General features: G+C 40.7%; 2 protein-coding genes across 9 annotated transcripts in view; one reads left to right on the top strand and one right to left on the bottom strand.

Annotated features, from left to right (window-relative positions):
* The first annotated feature begins 129 nt into the window (after window positions 1-129).
* On the top strand, window positions 130-1,774 carry LOC147228697 (D(1) dopamine receptor-like). Its single transcript, XM_086156202.1, has one exon. It carries the CDS (start codon window positions 178-180, stop codon window positions 1,489-1,491), a length of 1,314 nt encoding a protein of 437 aa, XP_086012328.1. The 5' UTR covers window positions 130-177; the 3' UTR covers window positions 1,492-1,774.
* A 9,502-nt stretch (window positions 1,775-11,276) lies between these two features.
* The window catches only part of slit2 (slit homolog 2 (Drosophila)), an 85,125-nt gene continuing 74,770 nt past the window's right edge, over window positions 11,277-21,631 (bottom strand). For 4 of the 8 annotated variants that reach the window (XM_086156849.1, XM_086156855.1, XM_086156850.1 and 1 more), the window contains 10 exons: window positions 20,740-20,879; window positions 20,507-20,530; window positions 19,533-19,626; window positions 19,034-19,171; window positions 18,425-18,665; window positions 18,015-18,145; window positions 17,370-17,524; window positions 15,995-16,346; window positions 13,872-14,086; window positions 11,277-13,084 (listed from right to left, as the gene is read on the bottom strand). In XM_086156849.1, the coding sequence (XP_086012975.1) occupies window positions 12,828-13,084; window positions 13,872-14,086; window positions 15,995-16,346; window positions 17,370-17,524; window positions 18,015-18,145; window positions 18,425-18,665; window positions 19,034-19,171; window positions 19,533-19,626; window positions 20,507-20,530; window positions 20,740-20,879 (1,747 nt within the window). In that variant the 3' untranslated portion in view covers window positions 11,277-12,827. Of the gene's footprint in view, window positions 13,085-13,496; window positions 13,541-13,871; window positions 14,087-15,994; window positions 16,347-17,369; window positions 17,525-18,014; window positions 18,146-18,424; window positions 18,666-19,033; window positions 19,172-19,532; window positions 19,627-20,506; window positions 20,531-20,739; window positions 20,880-21,631 lie in introns of all 8 variants that reach the window. The other 4 variants (XM_086156852.1, XM_086156853.1, XM_086156856.1 and 1 more) reach the window with 3 other exon arrangements.

The raw sequence follows: 21,631 nt of genomic DNA, 5'->3' as shown, positions 1-21,631 counted from the left end.
GCATGTGGTTCCCCCACTAAATATGCTGTGCGCTCAGAGCATCATCGCCGCTCGGCGCGACTGGAGCAAGAAACGCGCACTTCACTTCCAGTGCGCATTTTGCGCGCGCACTTCTATACAGATGGAGAACGTTCGCGGCGATTCGGAAAATGACATGGTCGCGCGTAAAACCAAGCGATGAGCAACATCACCGACTTGGCACCGGTTGGAGCTGGAGGTCGGGGGCATTTATCGGCGCACCGGGCCGTCACCGGGTGCGTCCTGGCTCTGCTCATCATCTGGACGCTTCTTGGCAACTTCACGGTGTGCGCAGCGGTTTACCGCTTTCGGCACCTGCGCACCAAAGTGACCAATATCTTCATCGTGTCGCTGGCTCTGTCGGATCTGTTAGTCGCCGTGCTGGTGATGCCTTGGAAAGCCGTGGCCGAGGTGGCCGGTTTCTGGCCGTTCGGAAGATTCTGCAAGACCTGGCTGGCCTGTGACATCATGTGCTCCACGGCCTCCATCCTCAACCTGTGCGTGATCAGCGTGGACCGGTACTGGGCCATCTCCAACCCGTTTCGCTACGAGAGGAGCATGACCAAGAAGGTGGCGTCGGTCATGATCGGGTTTACGTGGACGGTTTCCGTGATCATCTCCTTCCTCCCCGTGCAGCTGGACTGGCACCGCGCGGACATCGGCGAACCGGCCGTGGAGGATGTTGGATTTTCCAACGCCAGCGCGCACGGCAACTGCGACTCCAGCCTGAGCCGCACGTACGCCATCTCCTCCTCCCTCATCAGCTTCTACATCCCTGTGGCGATCATGTTCGTGACCTACACGCGTATTTACCGCATCGCGCAGATGCAGATCCGGATTATCTCCTCCCTGGAGCGGGCGGCCGAGCGCGCACGGAGCTGCCGCTCGGACGCGTTGATGCCCCGCTTGTGTTCCGAGATCCACACCGACTCGTACCCGAGGTCCCACGACGCATCCCAGCTCAACGTCTCCATCAGGAAAGAAACCAAAGTCCTGAAAACGCTCAGCATCATCATGGGGGTTTTCGTTTGCTGCTGGTTGCCGTTTTTCGTGCTCAACTGTGCATTGCCCTTTTGCCCCGGACGCGGCGCCCCGGGCGCACAGCGCGGCACTTACTGCGTCAGTGAGAAAACCTTCGACGTGTTCGTGTGGATCGGCTGGAGCAATTCGTCCATCAACCCGGTCATTTACGCCTTCAACGCGGACTTCCGGGACGCCTTCGTGCGCCTGATGCGCTGCGGGGGACGGGGCTGCTGCGCCGCGGCGCTGGAGGTGATGATAGCGAGCAACGAGACCGGACCGGTGAGGCGGGAGAGCAAGCCGGGAACGTCCTGCGCCACGAATCCCAGAGGGAGCGCGGATTGCGGGAACACCACCGTGACCGTGGTTTTCCACAGGGGGACCGCGTCAGAGCAGGCGGTGGACACGGAGGAGAGGCGTGACAGAGACAGATTGACGCATCTACCCTCATAGATGATATACTTGACCCCTGTGGCGCCATCAAGTCAGCTCAACATGGATAAACTCCAGATAATTTAATTAAAATTGATCTCTTAACAGAGAACATCATCAGCAAAGTGCACGCAAACACACCGCCTCATTTGTTTTACGGTTCATTGTTTATTCAAATATGAAATAAACCTCCAATAAATGAGGTGAGATGAGATGAGAGATGAGAACAACTTTATTAATCCCGAAGGAAATTGTTGTGCCAGAGTTTCAAGTAAAAAACATAACAGTAATAGATAATAGTAGAAAGGAGGAAGAATAAGAAATATAATGAAATATGAATTGTCTTAACTGTTAGCAGTAACTACAAAGATTGAAAAATGATATTTTGGACATTTTTTTTTTTTTGATTCAAGAGGTGAGGGTAATAAATGAAACAATTTCCGTCCCCCCCCCCCCCCCCCCCCGCAAAGTCACCGGGGTATAGATTTGCTTTCTGCAGAGTGGCCCTGCTCCATCCCTTCCTCGTGTCACGGATGGAGAGAGTTAACAAAGGTTAGACTTTTTTTTTTTCTGAATCTCTCCAAATGGTATTATGTAACTTGCTCACATTAGCACCAGTCAGCTGTGCAGCTTGTTGGACGGGCTGTGCCGTCTGTTTCACCTTCTCCTTGAACATGAAATGGGCCACAGGGTTTGGGCCATTGCCTTCAGTAAGTGTGTGTGCATGTATGCCACTATTAAATTCAGTGGTCAGTTTATACAATTTTACATCCATTCCAGTACAACAATGTTTGCAGGTTTGGAGACAGTGGGATTGAGGAAAAGACAGGAGACAGAGCTGTAGGTACCAGAGATGAAGATGTTGAGGTTCTGTGAGGAGGATGGATAGGGTCAAGAATGAGTCCATCAGAGGGTGTTACATGTTTTGGAGAAAATCAGAGAGGCCACACTATGATGGATTGGACATGTACAGAAGATTCCGGTAGAAGGAAGCCATAGGTCTTGAGGAAGAGTCAAGGGGAGATTTATGGATGGAGTGAAAGAGGACAAGAAGTTAGTTGGTTTGAGAGAAGAGGGTACAGAGAATAGGGTTAGGTGGAGGAAAATGATTCGGTGTGTTGACCCCCTAGAGGGACCAGTCCAGAGGAGAACAAGAAGAGACCCATGTTCGCCTGTAGCCGCAAGGCACACAGTGCAGTACTCTTGGTACTTGTTCACTTATCTCCTCTGCTAAATATTACTCTCAATGAAACACAACAATAACATTATAAAGATGTTGTATAAGCCACCACGCTTCACTAGCCTTTTCTCATTGGAAGGTGACAGTATGTAGCCCAGAGCACCTCTGGTGGTGTGTACTCAGTTTGAAAAACTGGCATAATCGAACCCTATTTTATTGAACGACAGATGAAACTGTAAAATGTTATTTGGTTTATTATGATATATATTATGGCTCACAGATAAATCGGTGCTTTGTATCATCTTTTGAAGTGATAACATATATCGCTAATAGCAAAAGTCCCGTTGGAAAGCAAGAAATTGATATTTTATTGCAATGCTGAGCTTGACTGATTCACAGTAACTTTTGCCTGATGTATGCTTTAGCAAAGGTTTGCAGAGTAAAGCACCAGCGATTCAAATGAGGGGAAAAGGGTGCGGAGGCCCATGGCTACCAGCTTTGTAGAAAAAGAAGGGAAGAGTTGCATAAGGGAAGAGGGGCAAGTCAATCTACAGGGTAACTGGGCAAAACTAAGGAGTATTTATCAAATTTTAAAAAAATTATATTACTGTCTGATTGACATATGTACATATGCACAGCTGTAAATCTTATTCATTTAATCATACCTTTCCAACATATACCTCAAAACTTATAATCTATGAAGTCATTATCTATGTTTTTATCTTTTATCTGAGACTTTTTGGAAAAATGACCCTGGAGGGAAAAGATGACAAATGGGTCTCTGGAGAGGCAGAATGAAGTTTCCCCAGTACCTGTTAATTTTCAAGATATCAAAATAAAGTGTTACCAATACTTCTAATATTATTCATTATATTTTGTACAATTTTTTCAATAATAAGTTACTAGCTAATAACAAAGTCACTGGCTCTTCCTCCACGCCTGCTCGGACCTCTTCCTGGATAAGGTGGTGCCTTTCCCTGCCGCGGATCTTCTGTGAGGGTCTTTGGGAAGTAACTCAAGCCTGCTCTGCCTGTTCTGCCTGCATCATGGAAAGAAAAAAAAACGTAGAATGAAAAAATAAATTGAATGGTTCTATTTATTCGGTGATTTGTACCATAAAGTTATTTTCCACCTGACAACACAATTTTTACTCGTTTTTTTTTCAAAATCACTGAAAAAAAATCACATTTGGCATTTAAATATGAAGAAGAGACGTGCGATGACAGGGCAGCAATGATTCTGCTAACTGCGCTGCCATGCTATGCGGCTAAGACCGTATAGCTGTCTCTGTGGATGTTACTATTAAAATTTTCAAACACCTTAATCACTAATATATGAACTAAATTTCCATACTGTAGCTGATCTGTATACTTTTTTTCGTCAACAACTGTAACGTATTTCCCGTGCCTAGCGATCGTAAAGCGACAGCGAAGACACACTAAGTGAGGCATGTAGTGATGGTGCCTCATGGTAGAGGGCACTGGTGATCCCAGGGAGCCACTTTACTACTCGACTAAAGAATAATAGAACTAGCAATAGCAAGCTACTGTAAACAGTTAGCGTGTCAAGTGCAGCCATCCAGTCATTTTTTCTCTTGCTCGGCTTTATTTCCAAAATGGAGGATTACATAGCTAAACTGAAAGAATTTTCTAAACTGGACTTTCAGTCGAAGCAGGAGATAATAAGTAAGGGAAGACCGACGCTGGTGCTAACGGATTTGCCTCAGACTGGAAGACGGAAGACTCGGTGTTTTCAAACGGAGCGGTACACACGAAAAGGCTGGCTGTGTGGATGTCCAGTAAGAAAGCGCCTTTTCTGCTTTTCCTGCATTCTTTTGTCAACTTCTGACAATGTCTGGAGTCAAATGGGATATAGAAAAATACGCAAAGAAGCCTAATCAAACATGAGCGGTCGGCCACTCACATTCAAAGTCAAATCGCGCTAAAAACATTCAGGATGTCCAGGATAGATTTGGCTTGGAATGAACAGCAAAGACTCAACATCAGCATCCACAATGCTAAGCTAAAGGAAAACTATGCATGGACGTCATTCATAAGTAAAGGTAAGAGATAATAACTTTTTTTTAATGTGCTTTTTCTATGCTTCAGTTTGTATATGTAAAGAATGCTGAGATGATATTTTAAACAAAACGCACTAACCGCTACCAATAAAATGGCGAATAAGCTACTCCGTAGGGTTCATATGTTTGTAAATCTGACTGATGACGTCAGTGCCTCGCCAGCCATGAACCTCACTGCACGTCACTGCTGGAGGGGAACAGTTTATTAGAAATAAGAGGGGAGAGCAAAGTGCTGCAAAATAGTAAAAGTAAATGCAAATTTGCATTCATCTAACATGAGTGGCTCAGTGAGGTGTTAAAAGTCTGCCTTTGTCAACAATGAACATCTTTGTGTCAGACAAATCCATATTTATGGTGCCTAAGACCTGGTAATCCAAGGTCTTTCCTTTAATATGGGTCTTTCCCATTATTTTCTGCATTATTTAAACTGAGAAAATGATTGGTTATATCCATTCAGAATGAGATGGATATAAAAAGAAAACCTAGCTCCATATGAGATGATTGATATAAACTATGTACAGAATGAGATGGAAATAAATAGAAAACATAGTTCAATTTGAGATGATTGATGTAAAAATATGTACAGAATGAGATGGAAATAAAAAGAATATATGGATATATTCAGAATGGGATGGATGAAAAAAAAAACATACTATATGAGATGAAAATAAAAAGAAAAATTTATATACACAATGGGATCGATGTAAGATATATATACAGAATGAAATAGATAATCAACTTACGGGCAGGGATTAAGTTTATATTCAGAATAAAATGGATAGGTTAGGTTGAGAGTATACTGACCAAGTATATGTATGAAGTATCCCTGTGACACTGATATTTGAAAATGTCGGCATTGAGTGCAGGGAGATGTCTTAGAGCACTTCTCTGCCGGCAGATTTGATGGGATGACATGTAAATAGGTGAGGTAGTGAATGGGGTGAGGGAGTGAGGTTGTGGTAGCAGCGCAGATGCATCTCAGGCCTGTCAGAGTTGTGTGCTGTCCAGACTGCTGTTATACAGTCTGATGGCCAAAATGTGCACCCAAAGCGCTCAGTTCTGCACCGGGGTGGGATGAATCATTGGCTGAAAGAGCTGCCAATCAGCCAAAGCTCGTGGCGCAGGGGGTGGGAAGGATTGTTCAGGATAGCTCCCAGTTTGTCCTTCTGGCTTTCCTCACTATCTTGTTGAGCCTATTGACATCACCAGTCTACTATAGTGAAGAAGAGTGTGCCGGCTACCATAGACTGGCAGAAGCATCGACATAAAATGGGTCTTGAGTTGCCCACCACAGACGCCAAACAACCTCAGACGCTCTGTAGAAGTCAAAGAAGGTGACTCTCACAGTGCTTCCTGTATCCTCCAGATGGGATAGGTCTCTATGAGTGAGGAAGATGATTGCATCCTCCGCACCCATGTGCTGCCTGTACGCAAACTGCAGAGGGTCCAGGTAAGCAGATAGCCGGTCTTTCAGCTGCTTGAACGACTTTATGACATGTGATGTTAGTGCCTGTAGTCATTGAGAGCGCTTGGATGTTCTTTCTTGGGTACTGGGACAATACAGGAGGTCTTCCAGAGGTCAGGCACCTTCAACAACCTCAGAGAGAGGTTGAAGAGATGCTGGCAGATCCCAGCAAGCTGCCCTGCACACTTGGCTGATGTTGTCCGGCCCACTGGGTTTGCTCTGCCTCAACATGGTGAACTCCCGCTTCACCTGGCTGGAGGTGAGGATGAGGCCGTGGGTGGGGAAGACGGTGGAGGGGATTGTCTGTGTCAGTATTTGGGGTGATGCGGGAGGGGAATATTGTCCGATCTTCCCTCTAACTACTGCACGAGACGCTTCACAGCAACCTGTGTTCAGAGACACAGACACACACCTTGATGTACAACTACCTCAGATACACAACTACTTCTTAAACGGAGCTACTTGTTCTGTCATTTTTTTTAAATAAAAACTGGAGAAAACATTAACAGGATAAAATCTACTTTTTATTTGTTCACTCAAGGAAACATGTCATGGAGTTTCATTGTCTGATTTAAATAGCTCAGCTTTTATTGATTCATTTCCCACATAAAGGAGGTGGTGGTTTTTCCAGCCTCTGTGATTGGATGTCTGGGCAAAAGTGACTGAGATGAGTATGTTTTTTTTCCAAGAACATTTACATCTCTCATCTAAGGGAAGAAGGGAAGAAAGTTCTCAGCACAGATTATTCCGATCACAAAGGAATGAAAAATTGTAAACTTGTTTTCAAAGATCATTGAGGTTTAATCGCATTCACTTTGTACTGATGCCTATAACCATCCACAGTATAACCCAAGCATCTGTGTGTAAGAAACATCACAATACCAGAGCATTATCAAAGAAAATATCAAATAATTTTTTTAAAACTGCACAAATATGACATTAGATAATTACTGCTCATGGCAAATACAGTCTGTTTGAAGATGCCATGCCAGATGGATATGTTTATTTTTTTAGTTGACATTATAACACACATCATTAATCTGGAATTTGTATTCACGGCCAATTTTGTTTTATTATTTACTATCTATTTTCTATCTGTACTTATATCTAAAATGTAATTTACATATATCAATTGTCATATTTTATATATTTCTACCATAGTTTTTTCTGTTTTTCTTGTGTGCCAGCAGTCTTAGATTATTTTTCATTCCTATTCCTGCTAGTTTGCATGTTCCTTCCTTGCACAGCATTACAGCTTTGTCCTGGAGACAAAAAATTTACCATTTGGTCAAATTCTGAATTGCACGTGTCTGTCCATCTGTCCTGTAAATCTGTGATTGGTTAGCTGCTGGTCCAGAACAACCGGACTTTCGTCCAATGTCAGCCAGGGTCGCCTTCAGCTCCCTGTGACACTGTGTACTGAAGAAGTCGAATAAGAAAAAGGATGGACAGACAATTTTACACACATGCAATAAAAGGAGGAAAAAGCAAAACATTTTAAACAAATAAAGAAATTGATGAAATAATACAGGAGAATTAGTCGATAGAATAAAGCTTTTGAAAGTAGCAGTCAAAAATCGTCTGTCTTCCCTAATTCCCTCCTCTCTCCATCTCCTCCCCAAGCCATTGAAAAAAAAGGCTGCAGTGCATTAGTGATGTGTTCTCCCTGGGAATCTTAAATGGGCCTCCCTGTCAGCATTGAGTTTACAGAAATAAAAGGGCTATTCGAGGTTGCCTTTATGAAGGGCAGAGTGAAAGTTCATGTGTGTTGAGAGTAAAAGAACAGGACCTCGCTGAAAGTAGTGGGATGTCACAAGGACTTGTGCAATGGAGAGTATTAGTACTGTGATATCATTACATCAGTGTAGTATAATAAATATTACTGCTAAAAAAAAAAAAGAATTAACAAACAGACAAAACGCAGGGCCTTAATTGACCAACACTTTGATTATTCATGTCTATTATCGTTGTGTGAATACTATCAAGATGACCCTCAAATAGTAAGATTACATAATAATGCTTCAGTTTATAATATTCATGTGCTTGTGCGTGTGTATTATCCTCACTGGATCTTCACATTCAATTAATTGATGTGTTTTTAGTTAGGAAGATGAGTAAACTTAATCTACTGTCAAATGATAGGAGAGGCAGAGTGAGTTATGACTATCAAAGAGTCATAATGTGAGGTTGTACTATTAGAGGAAGTAATCAATGATAAACGAAATAAAAATCTTTTTAAAGGCGGGAAGCCATCTGCCGGTTGTTTCTCCCGCTGCAGTGTGAATCACTTGAATTATTAGTGAGAAGCATCAGAAGGCTGGCCAGCCGGCTCCCACTGTGTCCCTCTAACCTCTAAAAACAGATTGCAGGGAGAAACGGAGAACGAAGGAGAAGTGGTTGGTGTGCTGGAGGTCAGAAAATTTACCAGATAAAATCAAGAAATAATGAAATCTAGAGGGAGGAATTGGATACTGCATGATATGGTCACATTGATTCTGCATCAGAAATATACTTACCATTGTTATAAAATATTCCTTTATTCTTGATCGTCTTATCCTGCACAAAGGAACTGGGGTTTCTGTTGGGGGGCTAGACACTATACCAGACCTGGGCATTTTACAGCCATTTTGCTTTTTTATCAAGCCCGCTAAACAATTTTCTTTGAATATTTTAATTAGTATTTTCAATCAATATTGAATTCAGAACCTCCTCATTTTTTCCCTTTTGTTTAATTTGTATGGATGATTACATACAAAGTAATGGTGGCACATTTCTATGATTATTATTATTTTTTTAAAAGTTGAAATAAAATGGGAAAACATTTCAATATTTAAATTACAATTTTTCATTTACACGATACCTAGTTGGCCTGCGTATAAAAATTAAATAAGAAATGTGGCCTGCCAGCCAAAATAATTGCCCAGCCCTGGACTATACCAGCTGTCATTAGGTGAGAGGCAAGGTTCACTCTGGGGCGGTTGCCAAAAATCACAAGGCCACATATTGAGACATAAATCCATTCACTTTCAACAATTTGGAATCTCAAATTGACCTGCTGCATGCTTTTGGATTGTGGGAGACAATTGGAGGAAAAACACACAGAAAACATTTGAACTTCACACAGAAAGGTCTGTTTGGAACTGAGCCGGGGAACTTCCCGCTGTGAGGTGGAAGGATTGACCACTGAAATGCCCATGCTACAAAACATCAAAAAAACAAAAAAAAAAAACAAAAACAAAAATATATACTTTAAGTGAATTATTTACAACAAATTTTTTGATGATAATGCTTGTTAGTAGAGAAGTTGATCTTTAGTACGCAATGATTATTGTTACCTGGCATGGCAGCTGTTTCGGGTAAAACGTCTTTGCAGTGTCAAACTTGAATTTAAAGTATATTTCTGGGTCCTGCTCACTTGGACTGAGCATCATAACTATTTTATTAAATAGCTGTGCGTAATGCTTAAAACAGGACTTTGACTTCAAATGCAATCTGAAATCAAAATCATTGCCTAGTTGACCTATACAAAAAAAAACACGGTCGTTTGTTTTTGTTTATGAAACGAGTAATGAAATTATACTAATGAGTATCAATTCCAAAATACAGTTAGGTCAAATTGTGAGGTCAAAGGAATAAGACATGACGTTTCAATGGGATCTGTCTCCCTTGTTTGGAATTTGGAAGTATATTGTTAATGATAAATCTATATGATAATGAGTATTTAAAAAACAACAACATAGAAATAACAGGGTAGGCTTTCACTGAACCCTGTGTGGTATCTAAAATACACAATTGTATGGCATAGGAAATCTTAAAAGATCTTACAGAAATTCCAAATCAAATCTCCCTATTGAAACATGTGCCTGTATGCAATTATACGTAACTTGTTTCCTGCATGTCATGTGAAGATTACTTTTCAGTGATGGCAACCTTTTTTGGAAATAGCTTACAATCGCCATTGTCTGTTGAGAAAGTCATTTGTTCCTCAGAACAACAACTAATAATCCTTTACATCTTACAATATTCACGTCCTGGCTCTGATACAAAAAGAACTATAGCATTGTAGAAGAAATTTAAATCACAATCAAGAACAATGAAATAGATTTATTGCCATTTGAGGCAAGTGAAAGTGACCCAACAGTCCAGTCGGTAGTGTGGGGCTACATCATCTGTCAGTCGTTGTGTATCGATAAAAGATAGCATGTTAAAAAACAAACGAAACAAGAAGAAACAAAGCAAAACAAACAATTTAAGCAATAATTAACTTTGCTTTTCCTATTAGATATTGCAAACTTACAATAACCGTAAAACATTGACTTGCCAGTAGGCCCCACATTGTGACGAGCGTATGTTGTTAATGTGTAAAATTCTCAAACTAAATATATTTTGTCTACTGACATTTCGTCAGTTACAAGAGGTTAAATGCCACTTTAAAGTATTGCGGTTCACCATTTGTAAAACCATGCGGAACCAAACTCCGAACACAACATTGCTATTTGTTTGTGCCCAAGACCATGTAAAAGATAGGGGTAGTGGTTGGTCTTCAAAAACATTTTTCTTGGTGAGAGAAAAAAAAAAAGGATCCCACTGTCCATGTCAGTCTGTTTCAGTGAGTCAGAATAACATAACAGCTGCTTTTACTCATAATGGTAAGATTTGTAAAGATTTGTAAAGAAGATTTGACTTAAGGAGGGAAGTATCTGCAATATATACTATACAAGTTCAATATCAGCCTTACTGACTTGAGCTATTGGCTGAATGGTTCGGGAATACTAATGTACTAAAGTGGTGCATATGTTGATGATACAGATGTGCATCAATTTGGGGTCTTGAAAAATATGATCAGGGACCTATAGTATTTTATGAGCTGAGAAAACGAATAGAAAAAAGATATACTGAGTCATACTAAAGATGATGAAACCTTACACATGGTCATATCTGCATTTTACCTCTGTGAACAGAAAAGGAAGACGAATATCTGTTATTCTGCCTGAAACAAACGTCTTTCACTTTATTATGGTTTGGGGAATGTTTTAGACGTGGATCCCCTAGTGTGAGAAGAAAGGCAAAGATGAGAAGTGTGAGGTAAATATGGTGTTTAATTAACAAACATCAGTCAGGGAACTGACATTAGCTGGGGATGGAGAAGGGGGACTATAAAGCACAATGCACATGTGTAGAGGTGGGGGAAAAGGGGGAGGGACATTTATATGTTACACAAGATGCCCCTGTACATTTGAGGGCAAGAAGTTCTATATAACATACAGATCAGGATCCAAGTCTATGGTACAAAAACTTAGCAGCAACATGTTAACATCGGAGACCAAGGGGCTAACAAAGTAGTTTTGTTTAGAAAAAGTCACAGTATTTTTAAGCATAAATTTGTTAAAAAGGTAAAAACAGTTCTAAGCATTCTCTAGGGTCAATGCTACTCACAAGATCTTGTGTGTTTTATACTCTAATATAAAGACCTCCTGGTAATGGCACAGTACAAACTCTCAGGAAACGCGACAAAAATATACACTGTCTTCACGTCACATTTGCAGATTAAAATGTACCTAAGGTCTCTGGCAAGCACAACAGTTTCAGTGATCAAAAAAAAAAAAAGACAACTTCTCTTCAACCAAAATAAAAGACACCATTTTGTTAGTTCTGCTATCTTGACAGATTATGTCTTTTTAATACAAAAATAAGGACAAATATAAATTAATATATATTAAATGAATCAGATTGATACATGGGAATCTACTGAATAAGTACAGGTATTTATGATACAATAAATACTTGTCATCCATGACAGGGGTAGATAAACAGAGTAGTGGATTTAACCCGGCAGGTAACATAAAACCTTTCTATAGGTGAGGGAGCACTGTACGTGTGTGAACGTGTGTTATTCAGTAGCTGTATAAAATACCACAAGTGATCACAGTTGTGTGCAGGATGGCGTGCAGTCTTGGAAGGTTCAGGAGGTCTGATGAGGGATAATGCAGACTACAGTGATGCTGTAGGAAAGGGGTTACAATGGGAGAGGGGGGGGTCACAGAAGGGGCTGGGGGTATCACTACCTGCTTCTCCCTTGTCAGCTCCTCTTAGTAGTGAGACTGTGGCACTATCAGTTAAGGTTATTCCTAAAACACACAACTCACAGACAGGAAGGCTATAGGAAGTGGTTGGCCGTCATTGACGGGTCAGTCCTCCGGGGAAAAGACAGTGGCACACCATGAAGTCATTGAGATCAACAAAAAGAAGTAGATGCGAGGAAAAAGTCAACTCTTGTGTTTTTTTTTTTTTTTTTGTCTTTTTTTTTTTTTTTTCTCCACTTCGTAATAAAAAATAAGTCTGTTTTTGTACTTTACAGTACAATTCCACATCCCCACGAGGAAGCATCAATTATCAGTCCAGCACTGGCAAGAAGAAGAAGAAACTTCATAGTAGTTTCTATTTTTGTTTGTTTGTTTGTTTTTATTACTTTTATCTGGGTTTAAAAAAAATACGGTTGAATAAACTATGGAGGGTTTTGTCAGGGAGAAAATGGGGGTCAGGGATCAAGTAAGCTGGGCGGGTACACAAAATTTAAGAGGAAACCAACTGTCAAGGGTGCTGTCTCTTATATGTTTTTTTTTTTTTCTTTTTTATGAGGAACACTTTATACAGCCACACTTGACAACTTTCTCCACTTCTTGGACAAAGGAGGAGCCATCAGTGCACTGGAAGGTGTATTTCCTGCGTTTACTGCGTAGGGGTGTGCAGCAGGTCCCTTGTCCCTCTGCCGCCCCTGGGCAGTTACCCCGACACTCTAGACGGGAGACCTTCTCCTGGGTTTGGCACGCCGTGTAGCCTTGCTGTCTCTGGTAGACATCTCTGACTCGTTCCCCTCGACAGGCCACCTCTTTGGGGATGAAAAGAAAACGCATTTGAGAGTTAAATCAATTATTTAAACCGTGTTCTGAAGCAACCAGAACGTGAGCTCAAACTTGAGTTTAATGATTCGAGCAGACCCAGAAACTCAACAGATCAGTGAAGAGGACAAGAGCAGAAATATGCCGTTTTACACTCAACATGCTGAACCAGTGAAAAAAATTAAAATTCTTAAACAGTCACTCCCACTGTGGTGTTTGACCAAGGGTCTCCGTTTAGATTCAACTTCATTCATTTCAACTGATTCGTTTTTGATGACAGATAGTTTGCAGATCTAACAGAGGAATAGACAATTGAAATGGAGGCTTGGTATCAAGTAATGTGGACTGGGGATTGAAGGAAAGAAAAAATGCAAAAAGCTCAACTCAACCTGTCAGTCTCACCTGAGTGAACCCCCTGGTGGGATTAAGTGGGAGCTCAGGAGATGCTGATTTGGAAAAGCAAGAGGATAGAAGCTTAGATCAAGAACTGAGGAAATGTTACTTACATACATGCAAGTGAACACACACACACACACACACACACACACACACACACACACACACACACACACACACACACACACACACACACACATACACACACAGACAAAACTGCAAGATTTTGATGAGCAACAGGTAGCTAAGCAGTAGTTAGAAAGAGAAATATACTGTAAGAGCTTCAAATGCATTCAGATGTTAGTTGTAGAAGATGCTGGAAAAAACGAAGTCTGCTCAAATGAAATTAATTTATTTATTACACTTTGTACACACACGTACCTCTGTCACATGCCTCTCCTGTATATCCGTTGTTACACTCGCAGTATGCTTTTCCAAGGCCTGACACTCGACATTTGCCGTGCTTGCAGTGAAACATACTGCAGGGGTTCACTGCCTCCTGGTCCTCCTCCTCACATAACACGCCAGCAAATCCGGGCTGGCAACGACAGGAGTAAGAGTACGAGTTGATCGGCACACAGGTGCCATGGATACACCTAAGAAGGGGAAGACATGAAAAACACAGAAATAATTAAAATAATATGCTGATCACTTCAGGGTTGGAATGAAAATTATTTAGAAAAATCCAAATGTTTCTATGATAGATAAAAAAGCAGCAATAGCACTAAAAGTGGTATTGGAAAACTCAATGGGGTGGCCGATTTGCGCCACAATAACTTTGGAGGTTCCTGAGGATAACAAACCATTGGAACCATTATTTTGGGACCAGGAGATTTGAGATCTCTGTGCACAAGAAGGCTGGGATGAAGATTTTGAAAATGCTGGTGGGGCTACAGATTTCTAACTTTTACTTCAGTCTCAGCAATATTTGATGTAAATTATATAGAAACTATAATTTTCTATTGTGTTTTTTTAATTTGACAAAACTGTGCAGTCACCTGACACGCAAGTGAATGTTGATTAAACATATACTCACTGCAGTAAACAGCCAGAAGCTATGATATTTTTTTCTCGTCTTGTCTTGGTTTTCATTTTAAACTGTAAAAATGCCAAAATAGTTGTTCCGCCCTGCAGGTTAATTGTTGATGCCAATTAATTCCTTAAAAAGTTAAATTCATTGGCTGTTTATGTGGTTAAAAAACTCATTGAAATGCCATTAGTTGCGGTGTGCTTTATTCTGAAAGGATTCTATGACAGTACCATGGGAAAAAAATCCCCACATTTCAGTTGGTTATAGGTTAATAGCACAGAGATAACCGCAATTCTCTCTATTAACTGTCTCCTAAGCCTTCACACTTTTCATAAAGCACTGAGTGTAAGTAAATACCTTGTTTAAAAGCTAAAGTAGAGGATCTGTTAATGTACTGATGTACTAGCATAGCAATGGTGCCCTCTAGTGCTGTATATGTGACTTGCTAATTGCTAGTCCTGCTAGCTCATTACATGACACTGCATTTGTTGAATGGATGTAGTGCCAGAGTTAAAACCCAAGATTTGAACTGTGACAAAATAGTGATTCAGCACGCTTAAGTTTCTTTGTTTATTTCACTTTCACTTGTGATTTTCTGGGTAATCATTGCCATAGGTCTTGAGTTTCATCTGTCAGGTATATGCGGTTGCATCTGACACTATTAAAAAAATGCCAATCCTAGCTAGTGAAGCTGAGCTTGGCTTGCTGTTTATCCACAACTTGTAGATCAGGGCTGTCAAACTCATTTTGGTCCGGGCGCCACATACAGCTTAATTTGATGTCAAGGGAGCCGGACTGGTAAAATCATTACCTAGGAGTAACACTAAGTCCAAATTTTTTCTTTGTTTTAGTGTAAAGGAGATAAATAGACAAATTATAAAAGTCTTTATATTTAACGAACTGTTCCTCAAACAAAAATACAATACAATGACGAATTAATATTAAAAATAAATATTAAAAAAAGAATTACACCCGAAAAATATTGTCGAGTCAAAAGAGAAAATCTTGCAATTGTGAGAAAATATGCCACTAGAATTTATTAGAAAATTGACTGGTAGCATGCCTAAGAGGAGGTATAATGTTTACAAGGCTAATGATGGCTATTCTGGTTATTAAATCAATCTTTTTGATTTTTTTTTTTTTTTGCTATAATTTTTGTGTTTTTTATAGAAATAAGAAAAGATCATTTTAACAATGTCACTGGATGTTTTTTCATCAATAAATCATTTTGTTTTCAAATTTTGAATCAAAAAATAAATAACAAAGCTACTTTTTCAATTTTTTCCTTGCTCGTTACCCACTGTATAAAACTCCCAGATGCATGTGAGAAAAAACACACGGGCAACATTAACACAAAGATTTGATTTCTATGATAGATTGTTCCGAGGGCTGCAATTGGCCCGCGGGCCGCGAGTCTGTGACCCGTGACGTAGAGGCTACTGTACAATAGTGGCACAAAAAGGGCATGACTAACTTGTTTCCATCACATGGGTTGTTGACTTGCTGGTCACACAGGGTTCCCGTCCAGCCTGGGTGGCAGGTGCAGGTGAAATCACGGTGCCCTGTTGGATGGCAATCTCCCTGTACGCATGCTCCTCTCTGGCAGGGCTGACAGCCTGCCTCCACCCCATTGCCCAGCCACTGTCTGGTGCTGCTCTGTGCCATCATCCCAGCATCTGGAGCCCCCAGCCCGGCTCCAAGGTCCTGGAGCTTCCCGTTTATATACAGGTTACGGAGGCAGCCGTGGAAACTGGTGCCGTTGTGCGCGCCTGAGTTGTGTTGCAGGGCAGAAAGACCCTCCGAGGCCGAAGCACGCTCTGGCATGCCTGGAAGACATCAAGAGCATCGATCATATCTAAGTATCGGATACCGTGTTTCCCATTGAGATGGTAAAAACGCATGCAAAAATGAATCAAAGAAATCATGGTAGAAATAGTCACCCTCAACTGATGACATACTGTAACATGTACAAATATTCCTGCCCTCTGGCAGATGATTGTTAGTTTATTCATTACTTCTATCAATCCAATGAAATCCAATTATATTCATGTGAAAGCTGTTACAGAGGGAAAAATAAATTGAACAGCTATACTGTTTCTAGCCCCTGGCTGTATATGCAGTTCAATATTTTGAAGAATATGCTTTACAAACCATTAAACCAAGATTCCTGCTAACATCAAGTAAGATTGTGAAAAAAAGTGCATTTTTGGGATATGAAATGCATCTAGACCCTATCATTTGGGGGATTATAAATGAACTGTATGCCAGTCTAGCCAAGTAAACATCCAAAGCATGTGAGAATATATTTACAGAAAATAGGATAATGCAATAAAAATACATTTACTCTGGGCCTGGCAGGTGATTAGTAGATTTTCTAGGCATAGATTAAAAATGCAGGTAACCCTTGTCTGTAACATTTTGGCCTATCTGCATTTTCTTATAGTCATTATCATTTCATTCTTTGTCCTTGGAAAATTGGTACGATTTTTCCCAGTATAATAATAACAATCTAAAAAATGTCATGTAAACAGTCAGAAACAACTGTGACATTTAAGTATGAATGAAAAAAGAAAGAAAATCAAAGATAAAGAAAATCAGTGAGAGATTATCTGGGAAAAGACAAGCAATTACCCCAAAGTGAGACAAAATCAGTTACAAGTTAGCAACAGTTAGTAAGCAGTTCCGCCTATTTTTAATCAGTTAAATCCTTCATGTTTGTCTGGAGGATATTGGAGTCTGAGGTCTCTGGAGCTTAAAGGCCCCCCTGTCACTAGTGATTAAAAAGAGCTGCAGTGGAAGACCAATATATTTGTCAATTTTAGCACAGACAGGACATGATGGATTCTTACCTCCAAGATAAAGTGGCAAGTCCATGTTAAGTATGGACGGTTTACTGATAGAGTTGATCGATTTGGGCGTTCCCCCATCAATGGACAAAGACAGAGTCTGTTCCGATGCCACCAACTCCACAGCATGGAAGTTGCCATCGTTCACTGTTTCCACACTGAGGGATAGAGCGGAGAATTCTTTTGTTTGGTTGTCCACACCAAGAAACGATAAAAAAAAAGACAACGGTAAAAAAGAAAACAATTATAAGTTTACGGGCCGCAGAAGCAAGGCCCCTCTTAAAACACACAAAATCGTGACACATCAAATGAAATCTTCTTACTTTCACATAAATAAAACATGATCCATGTGCTCTATAAACAATTCTATTGACATGTTATTCATTTTGTCCTCATTGTGACTCAGTGGTGAGTCTTAGCAATGTTCATTGTGATGCTTTCACTGAAGAAATGTTTTGAACATAACTTTCATTTATAGAAGATTTTGAATTGATATCAGTGTTTTAATTGTTCATTATATTCCTCCGTTATTAAGAGGTGATCTAAGCCGTCTCTTAATTCAAACAAACAGAAAAAGAACATAGTTTGGAGATATTGGTGAGATTCTGTGGTGTGAATAGCCCTTTGCTGTTGCTTGTGTGTTTGTACCTATATATAGCAGATGGAGGGAAGGACTCAGTGTCATAGCTGACCCGGAGGCGTCCCCTGTAAAGCTCCATAGCAATGTGGTCCTTATCCCCTTTATATAATAACAAGCCACTGTCCTCATCTGTTGCAATCTGAAATCAGAATGGAGTATCACTGAAACCATCTTTTTGGATATGGAAAACATGTTCTTTAAGTGGAAGCCACTCATTAAATGGATGTAAAATGAGTTGGAACCGAGACTTGTTTGCCGAAAGAGCACCAGAAAGAAACAAACAAGTTGCTTTTCAAAGTGGCTGATTTTATGATATTCTCCTAAAAATAACTTAACTGTATGTAGTCTTACAAACCATATAGTCCACAGTTTGTTTTTGGAAATAGACAGAAATTTCTTTAAGCTATGAAGTACTCACCTGTAGACTGATGTTGGTTTGTGGAGAAATCAGACTGGAGGGAAGTTCCAGGTATGACTCACGACTAACAAAGTTGACACTGACGAGTGTTTCGCAGCGCTCTCCCTCGTAGCCTTGGAGACACTGGCAGCGAGGGTCTGTTCCGATGATGACACACTGTGCCCCATTGAGGCAGTCATGATTGTCACAGGGGCTCGTGCGCGGCAGGACCATCGGGGGAGAAAACTCACAAAACAACCCACTTCAATACACAGACACAGACAAAGAAACACACACACACACACACTTTAATGTAAAGACATTCCTAGATATCCTTTTAAATCAAAATCATGTCTCAATAACAGTTGACTGAACTGTTTAAAGAAATATGACCACCTTTACAACTTGAAATGGCCGTTCTATTTTATTTTCAGTTAAACACCACTGGAACTTAATGAGGATTTGCTTACATTGTATATATTATTACCATTATTATCACTACTATTAAAATCATGACCACAGATGGGAATGGGAATAATCCAAAATGTGTGCAATAGAATGATCATCATTAATCATCATGAACACATTATTTTGATCACGAGAATTGTGCTGCGAGTGATGCTCACTCACCTGTAACCCCCCGGGCAGACGCAGGTGTATCCATTGACAGCATCAATGCACTGACCTCCATTCTGACACTTGTTTTCCTCACAGTCATCGTAGTCCAGCTCACAGTGCTCACCAATGTAACCTGGAGTGCATTCACATCTAAGACAGACAGACAGACAGACACACACACACACACACACACACACACACACACACACACACACACACAGACGCCTGTTATAAATGCACTTCACTGCCTTTGATGGCATTTCTGCTCTATTAATTTTATGCATTTGTAAGTGTGTGTGTGTGTATGTGTGTGTGCATTCATGTGCATTCGTTTGTGTTTTTGCATTTGTGACTTTTTCATGAGCATATATGCACTTGCTTTGTGTGTGTGTGTGTGTTTGTGTGTGTGTGTGTGTTTGTGTGTGTGTACTCGTTTATACCTGTGTGAGCTTGTTTATATGTGTGTGTATATGTGTGTGTCTCTCTCTATATATATACCCAGTTTACTCACTTATAACCTTGAAGGGTCAGAATGCACTTAGAGTCATGCTGACACTGGTTCAGTTCTGGAGCGCAGAAATCCAGTTTCTCCTCACATAACTCCCCTAGAAAGACACACACACACATATGTACACACACACACACATACACACACATACACACACACACACACACACAGAAGCACACATCTTAGCATGTTAGAGTCTCTGTGCTATATGTAGTAGCAGCGTCAGTACGTGTCTGATGATGGATCACTCTCTTGTGGCCTGGATCAACACGGTGGTCTGATAAATGATCTCATCTCTAGGAATGTTCTTATGCTGATGATATTCTCAGAGTGTCCTAATGTTTCTGAAATTCTGTACACTCAATCAATTAAAGATGAGTGAGCCAAAATTTCTGACATCACATTGTCCAACAGCTAGACGATTCTAAAATATTTCGGGGGGATCGATGCGTGTAAAACGATGTGTGACTTGTATTTGCATTTGTCTGGGTTACGCGCATGTCTGATCTAGAATAAATGAGTTCGGCAGGCGATGATATCCATCACACAAATACACCTTTGTTGTCAACATAGTATATATCATTTCATCCTGCACACACCTGGCTAGTATAGATACTAGTAATGCCTGTGTTTGTTTGTCTGCACTCTTTGAGTGATAAAAGCTATGAAATAGGCCTGAAATATCGTCAAAAAATTCATTAGAACCAAGTGCACTTCAGATTCATTGCAGGCCCTGTGATTCCAATGACATATATAGAAAGCGACAAGCAGAATCACAGTGTGAAAAGGATCAATTGAAAACTCAGTGGTCTATTCAAATAGCAAGGACATGCGCTGCTAACACGGAGCGTGAGCATACAGTATGCAGTGATGAAAATAAAACTCCTAGTTAGCGTCAGAAGTCTGCAGGGAATGAGGGGAGGAAGGAAAGGATGGAAGAAGTCAGGAGAGAGGGAGAGAGAGAAGACCAGACTAACCTCTCTCCACCTCATTGGTAGCAGCTGCAACCACAGAGAAGACCACAGATAATAGAAAGCAGAGCCAGAAAAGGAAAGGACAGTGAGACACAGAGAGACAGAGAACACCACCGCAAAGGTTAGCAGTCAGATATGATTTGCACAGTGCAAAAGCAGACAAACAAGCAGCAGATGTATGTTAGGTATGATTACTCCCCTCCGTTTGTGTTGGTGTTTCAGTCCGGCAAAATTACCTGTGTATTCTGGGGAGCACATGCATGTGTAGTTGTTGATCCCGTCGATACAAGTGGAGTTGTTTTCACAGTCATTATCCTCACAATCATCGATATTGATCTCACAGGCGTCACCCTCAAACCCCTCTGGACACACGCACCTGAAAGATGTGTGACATCACACAAACAGATATAGAAGCATTTATCAATAATTAAAAATAAATAGTATGTCTCACTCAAACTCCATACTTGCAATCAGTTAATACATTTTTGAAGATATGATGAAAGAATACTAAACACCTTCCCGAACCCTAATCAATGCTTGCTAAACAACTGGCCAGTCCAAAACACACATTTTTAGCCTTAACCTGGATTAGGCCATTACCTGGACAACCTGAATGAGTAAACACATTTATATCTTCACAACATAATAAATATCTGACACGCATGCACACATTGCACAAGGCACAAAAACATGCATACAAACAAGAACAGAGCTCAAAGCAGCAGCGTCAGCTTTATCCACTCATCCGCGGCACAGTCATTATTCTGTAAATGTGAGGGTGTCTCAATACTGTGAGTACTTCTCATAAACACACACACATGCACACATAGGCCGTGGTATATTATGGGTATAATAAAGACCTCTTATATGGTACAGGAGGACTAATATCTCATTATACAGTAGATGACAACTCTTCCCAATAAATTCTCCAGTCCCTTCACCACCAGAGAAGGAACAAACACAATAAAGAAGATGAAAATACTGATGTGAAGAGATTGAAATGAGAAGGTAGCTCGAGTGAAAGAGAGAAAGGCAGACACGTAGGCCGAAGAACCGAGGGTATCCGTGATCTGGGGTTAGTCTAATTGCATGTGTGGGTGATTCGGCAGGCGGTCATTAGCCCCATCG

This window comes from Fistularia commersonii, chromosome 12 (genome assembly GCF_037954325.1).
Source record: "Fistularia commersonii isolate RoL2024-O1a breed Wild chromosome 12, RoL_Fcom_v1.0, whole genome shotgun sequence".
Taxonomy (NCBI): domain Eukaryota; kingdom Metazoa; phylum Chordata; class Actinopteri; order Syngnathiformes; family Fistulariidae; genus Fistularia; species Fistularia commersonii.
This window is presented reverse-complemented; position numbering and strand designations above follow the sequence as displayed.

What these genes read in the sequence shown, in the direction of transcription:
- LOC147228697 (XM_086156202.1), top strand. Translation starts at nt 178, where the DNA reads ATGAGCAACATCACCGACTTGGCACCGGTTGGAGCTGGAGGTCGGGGG.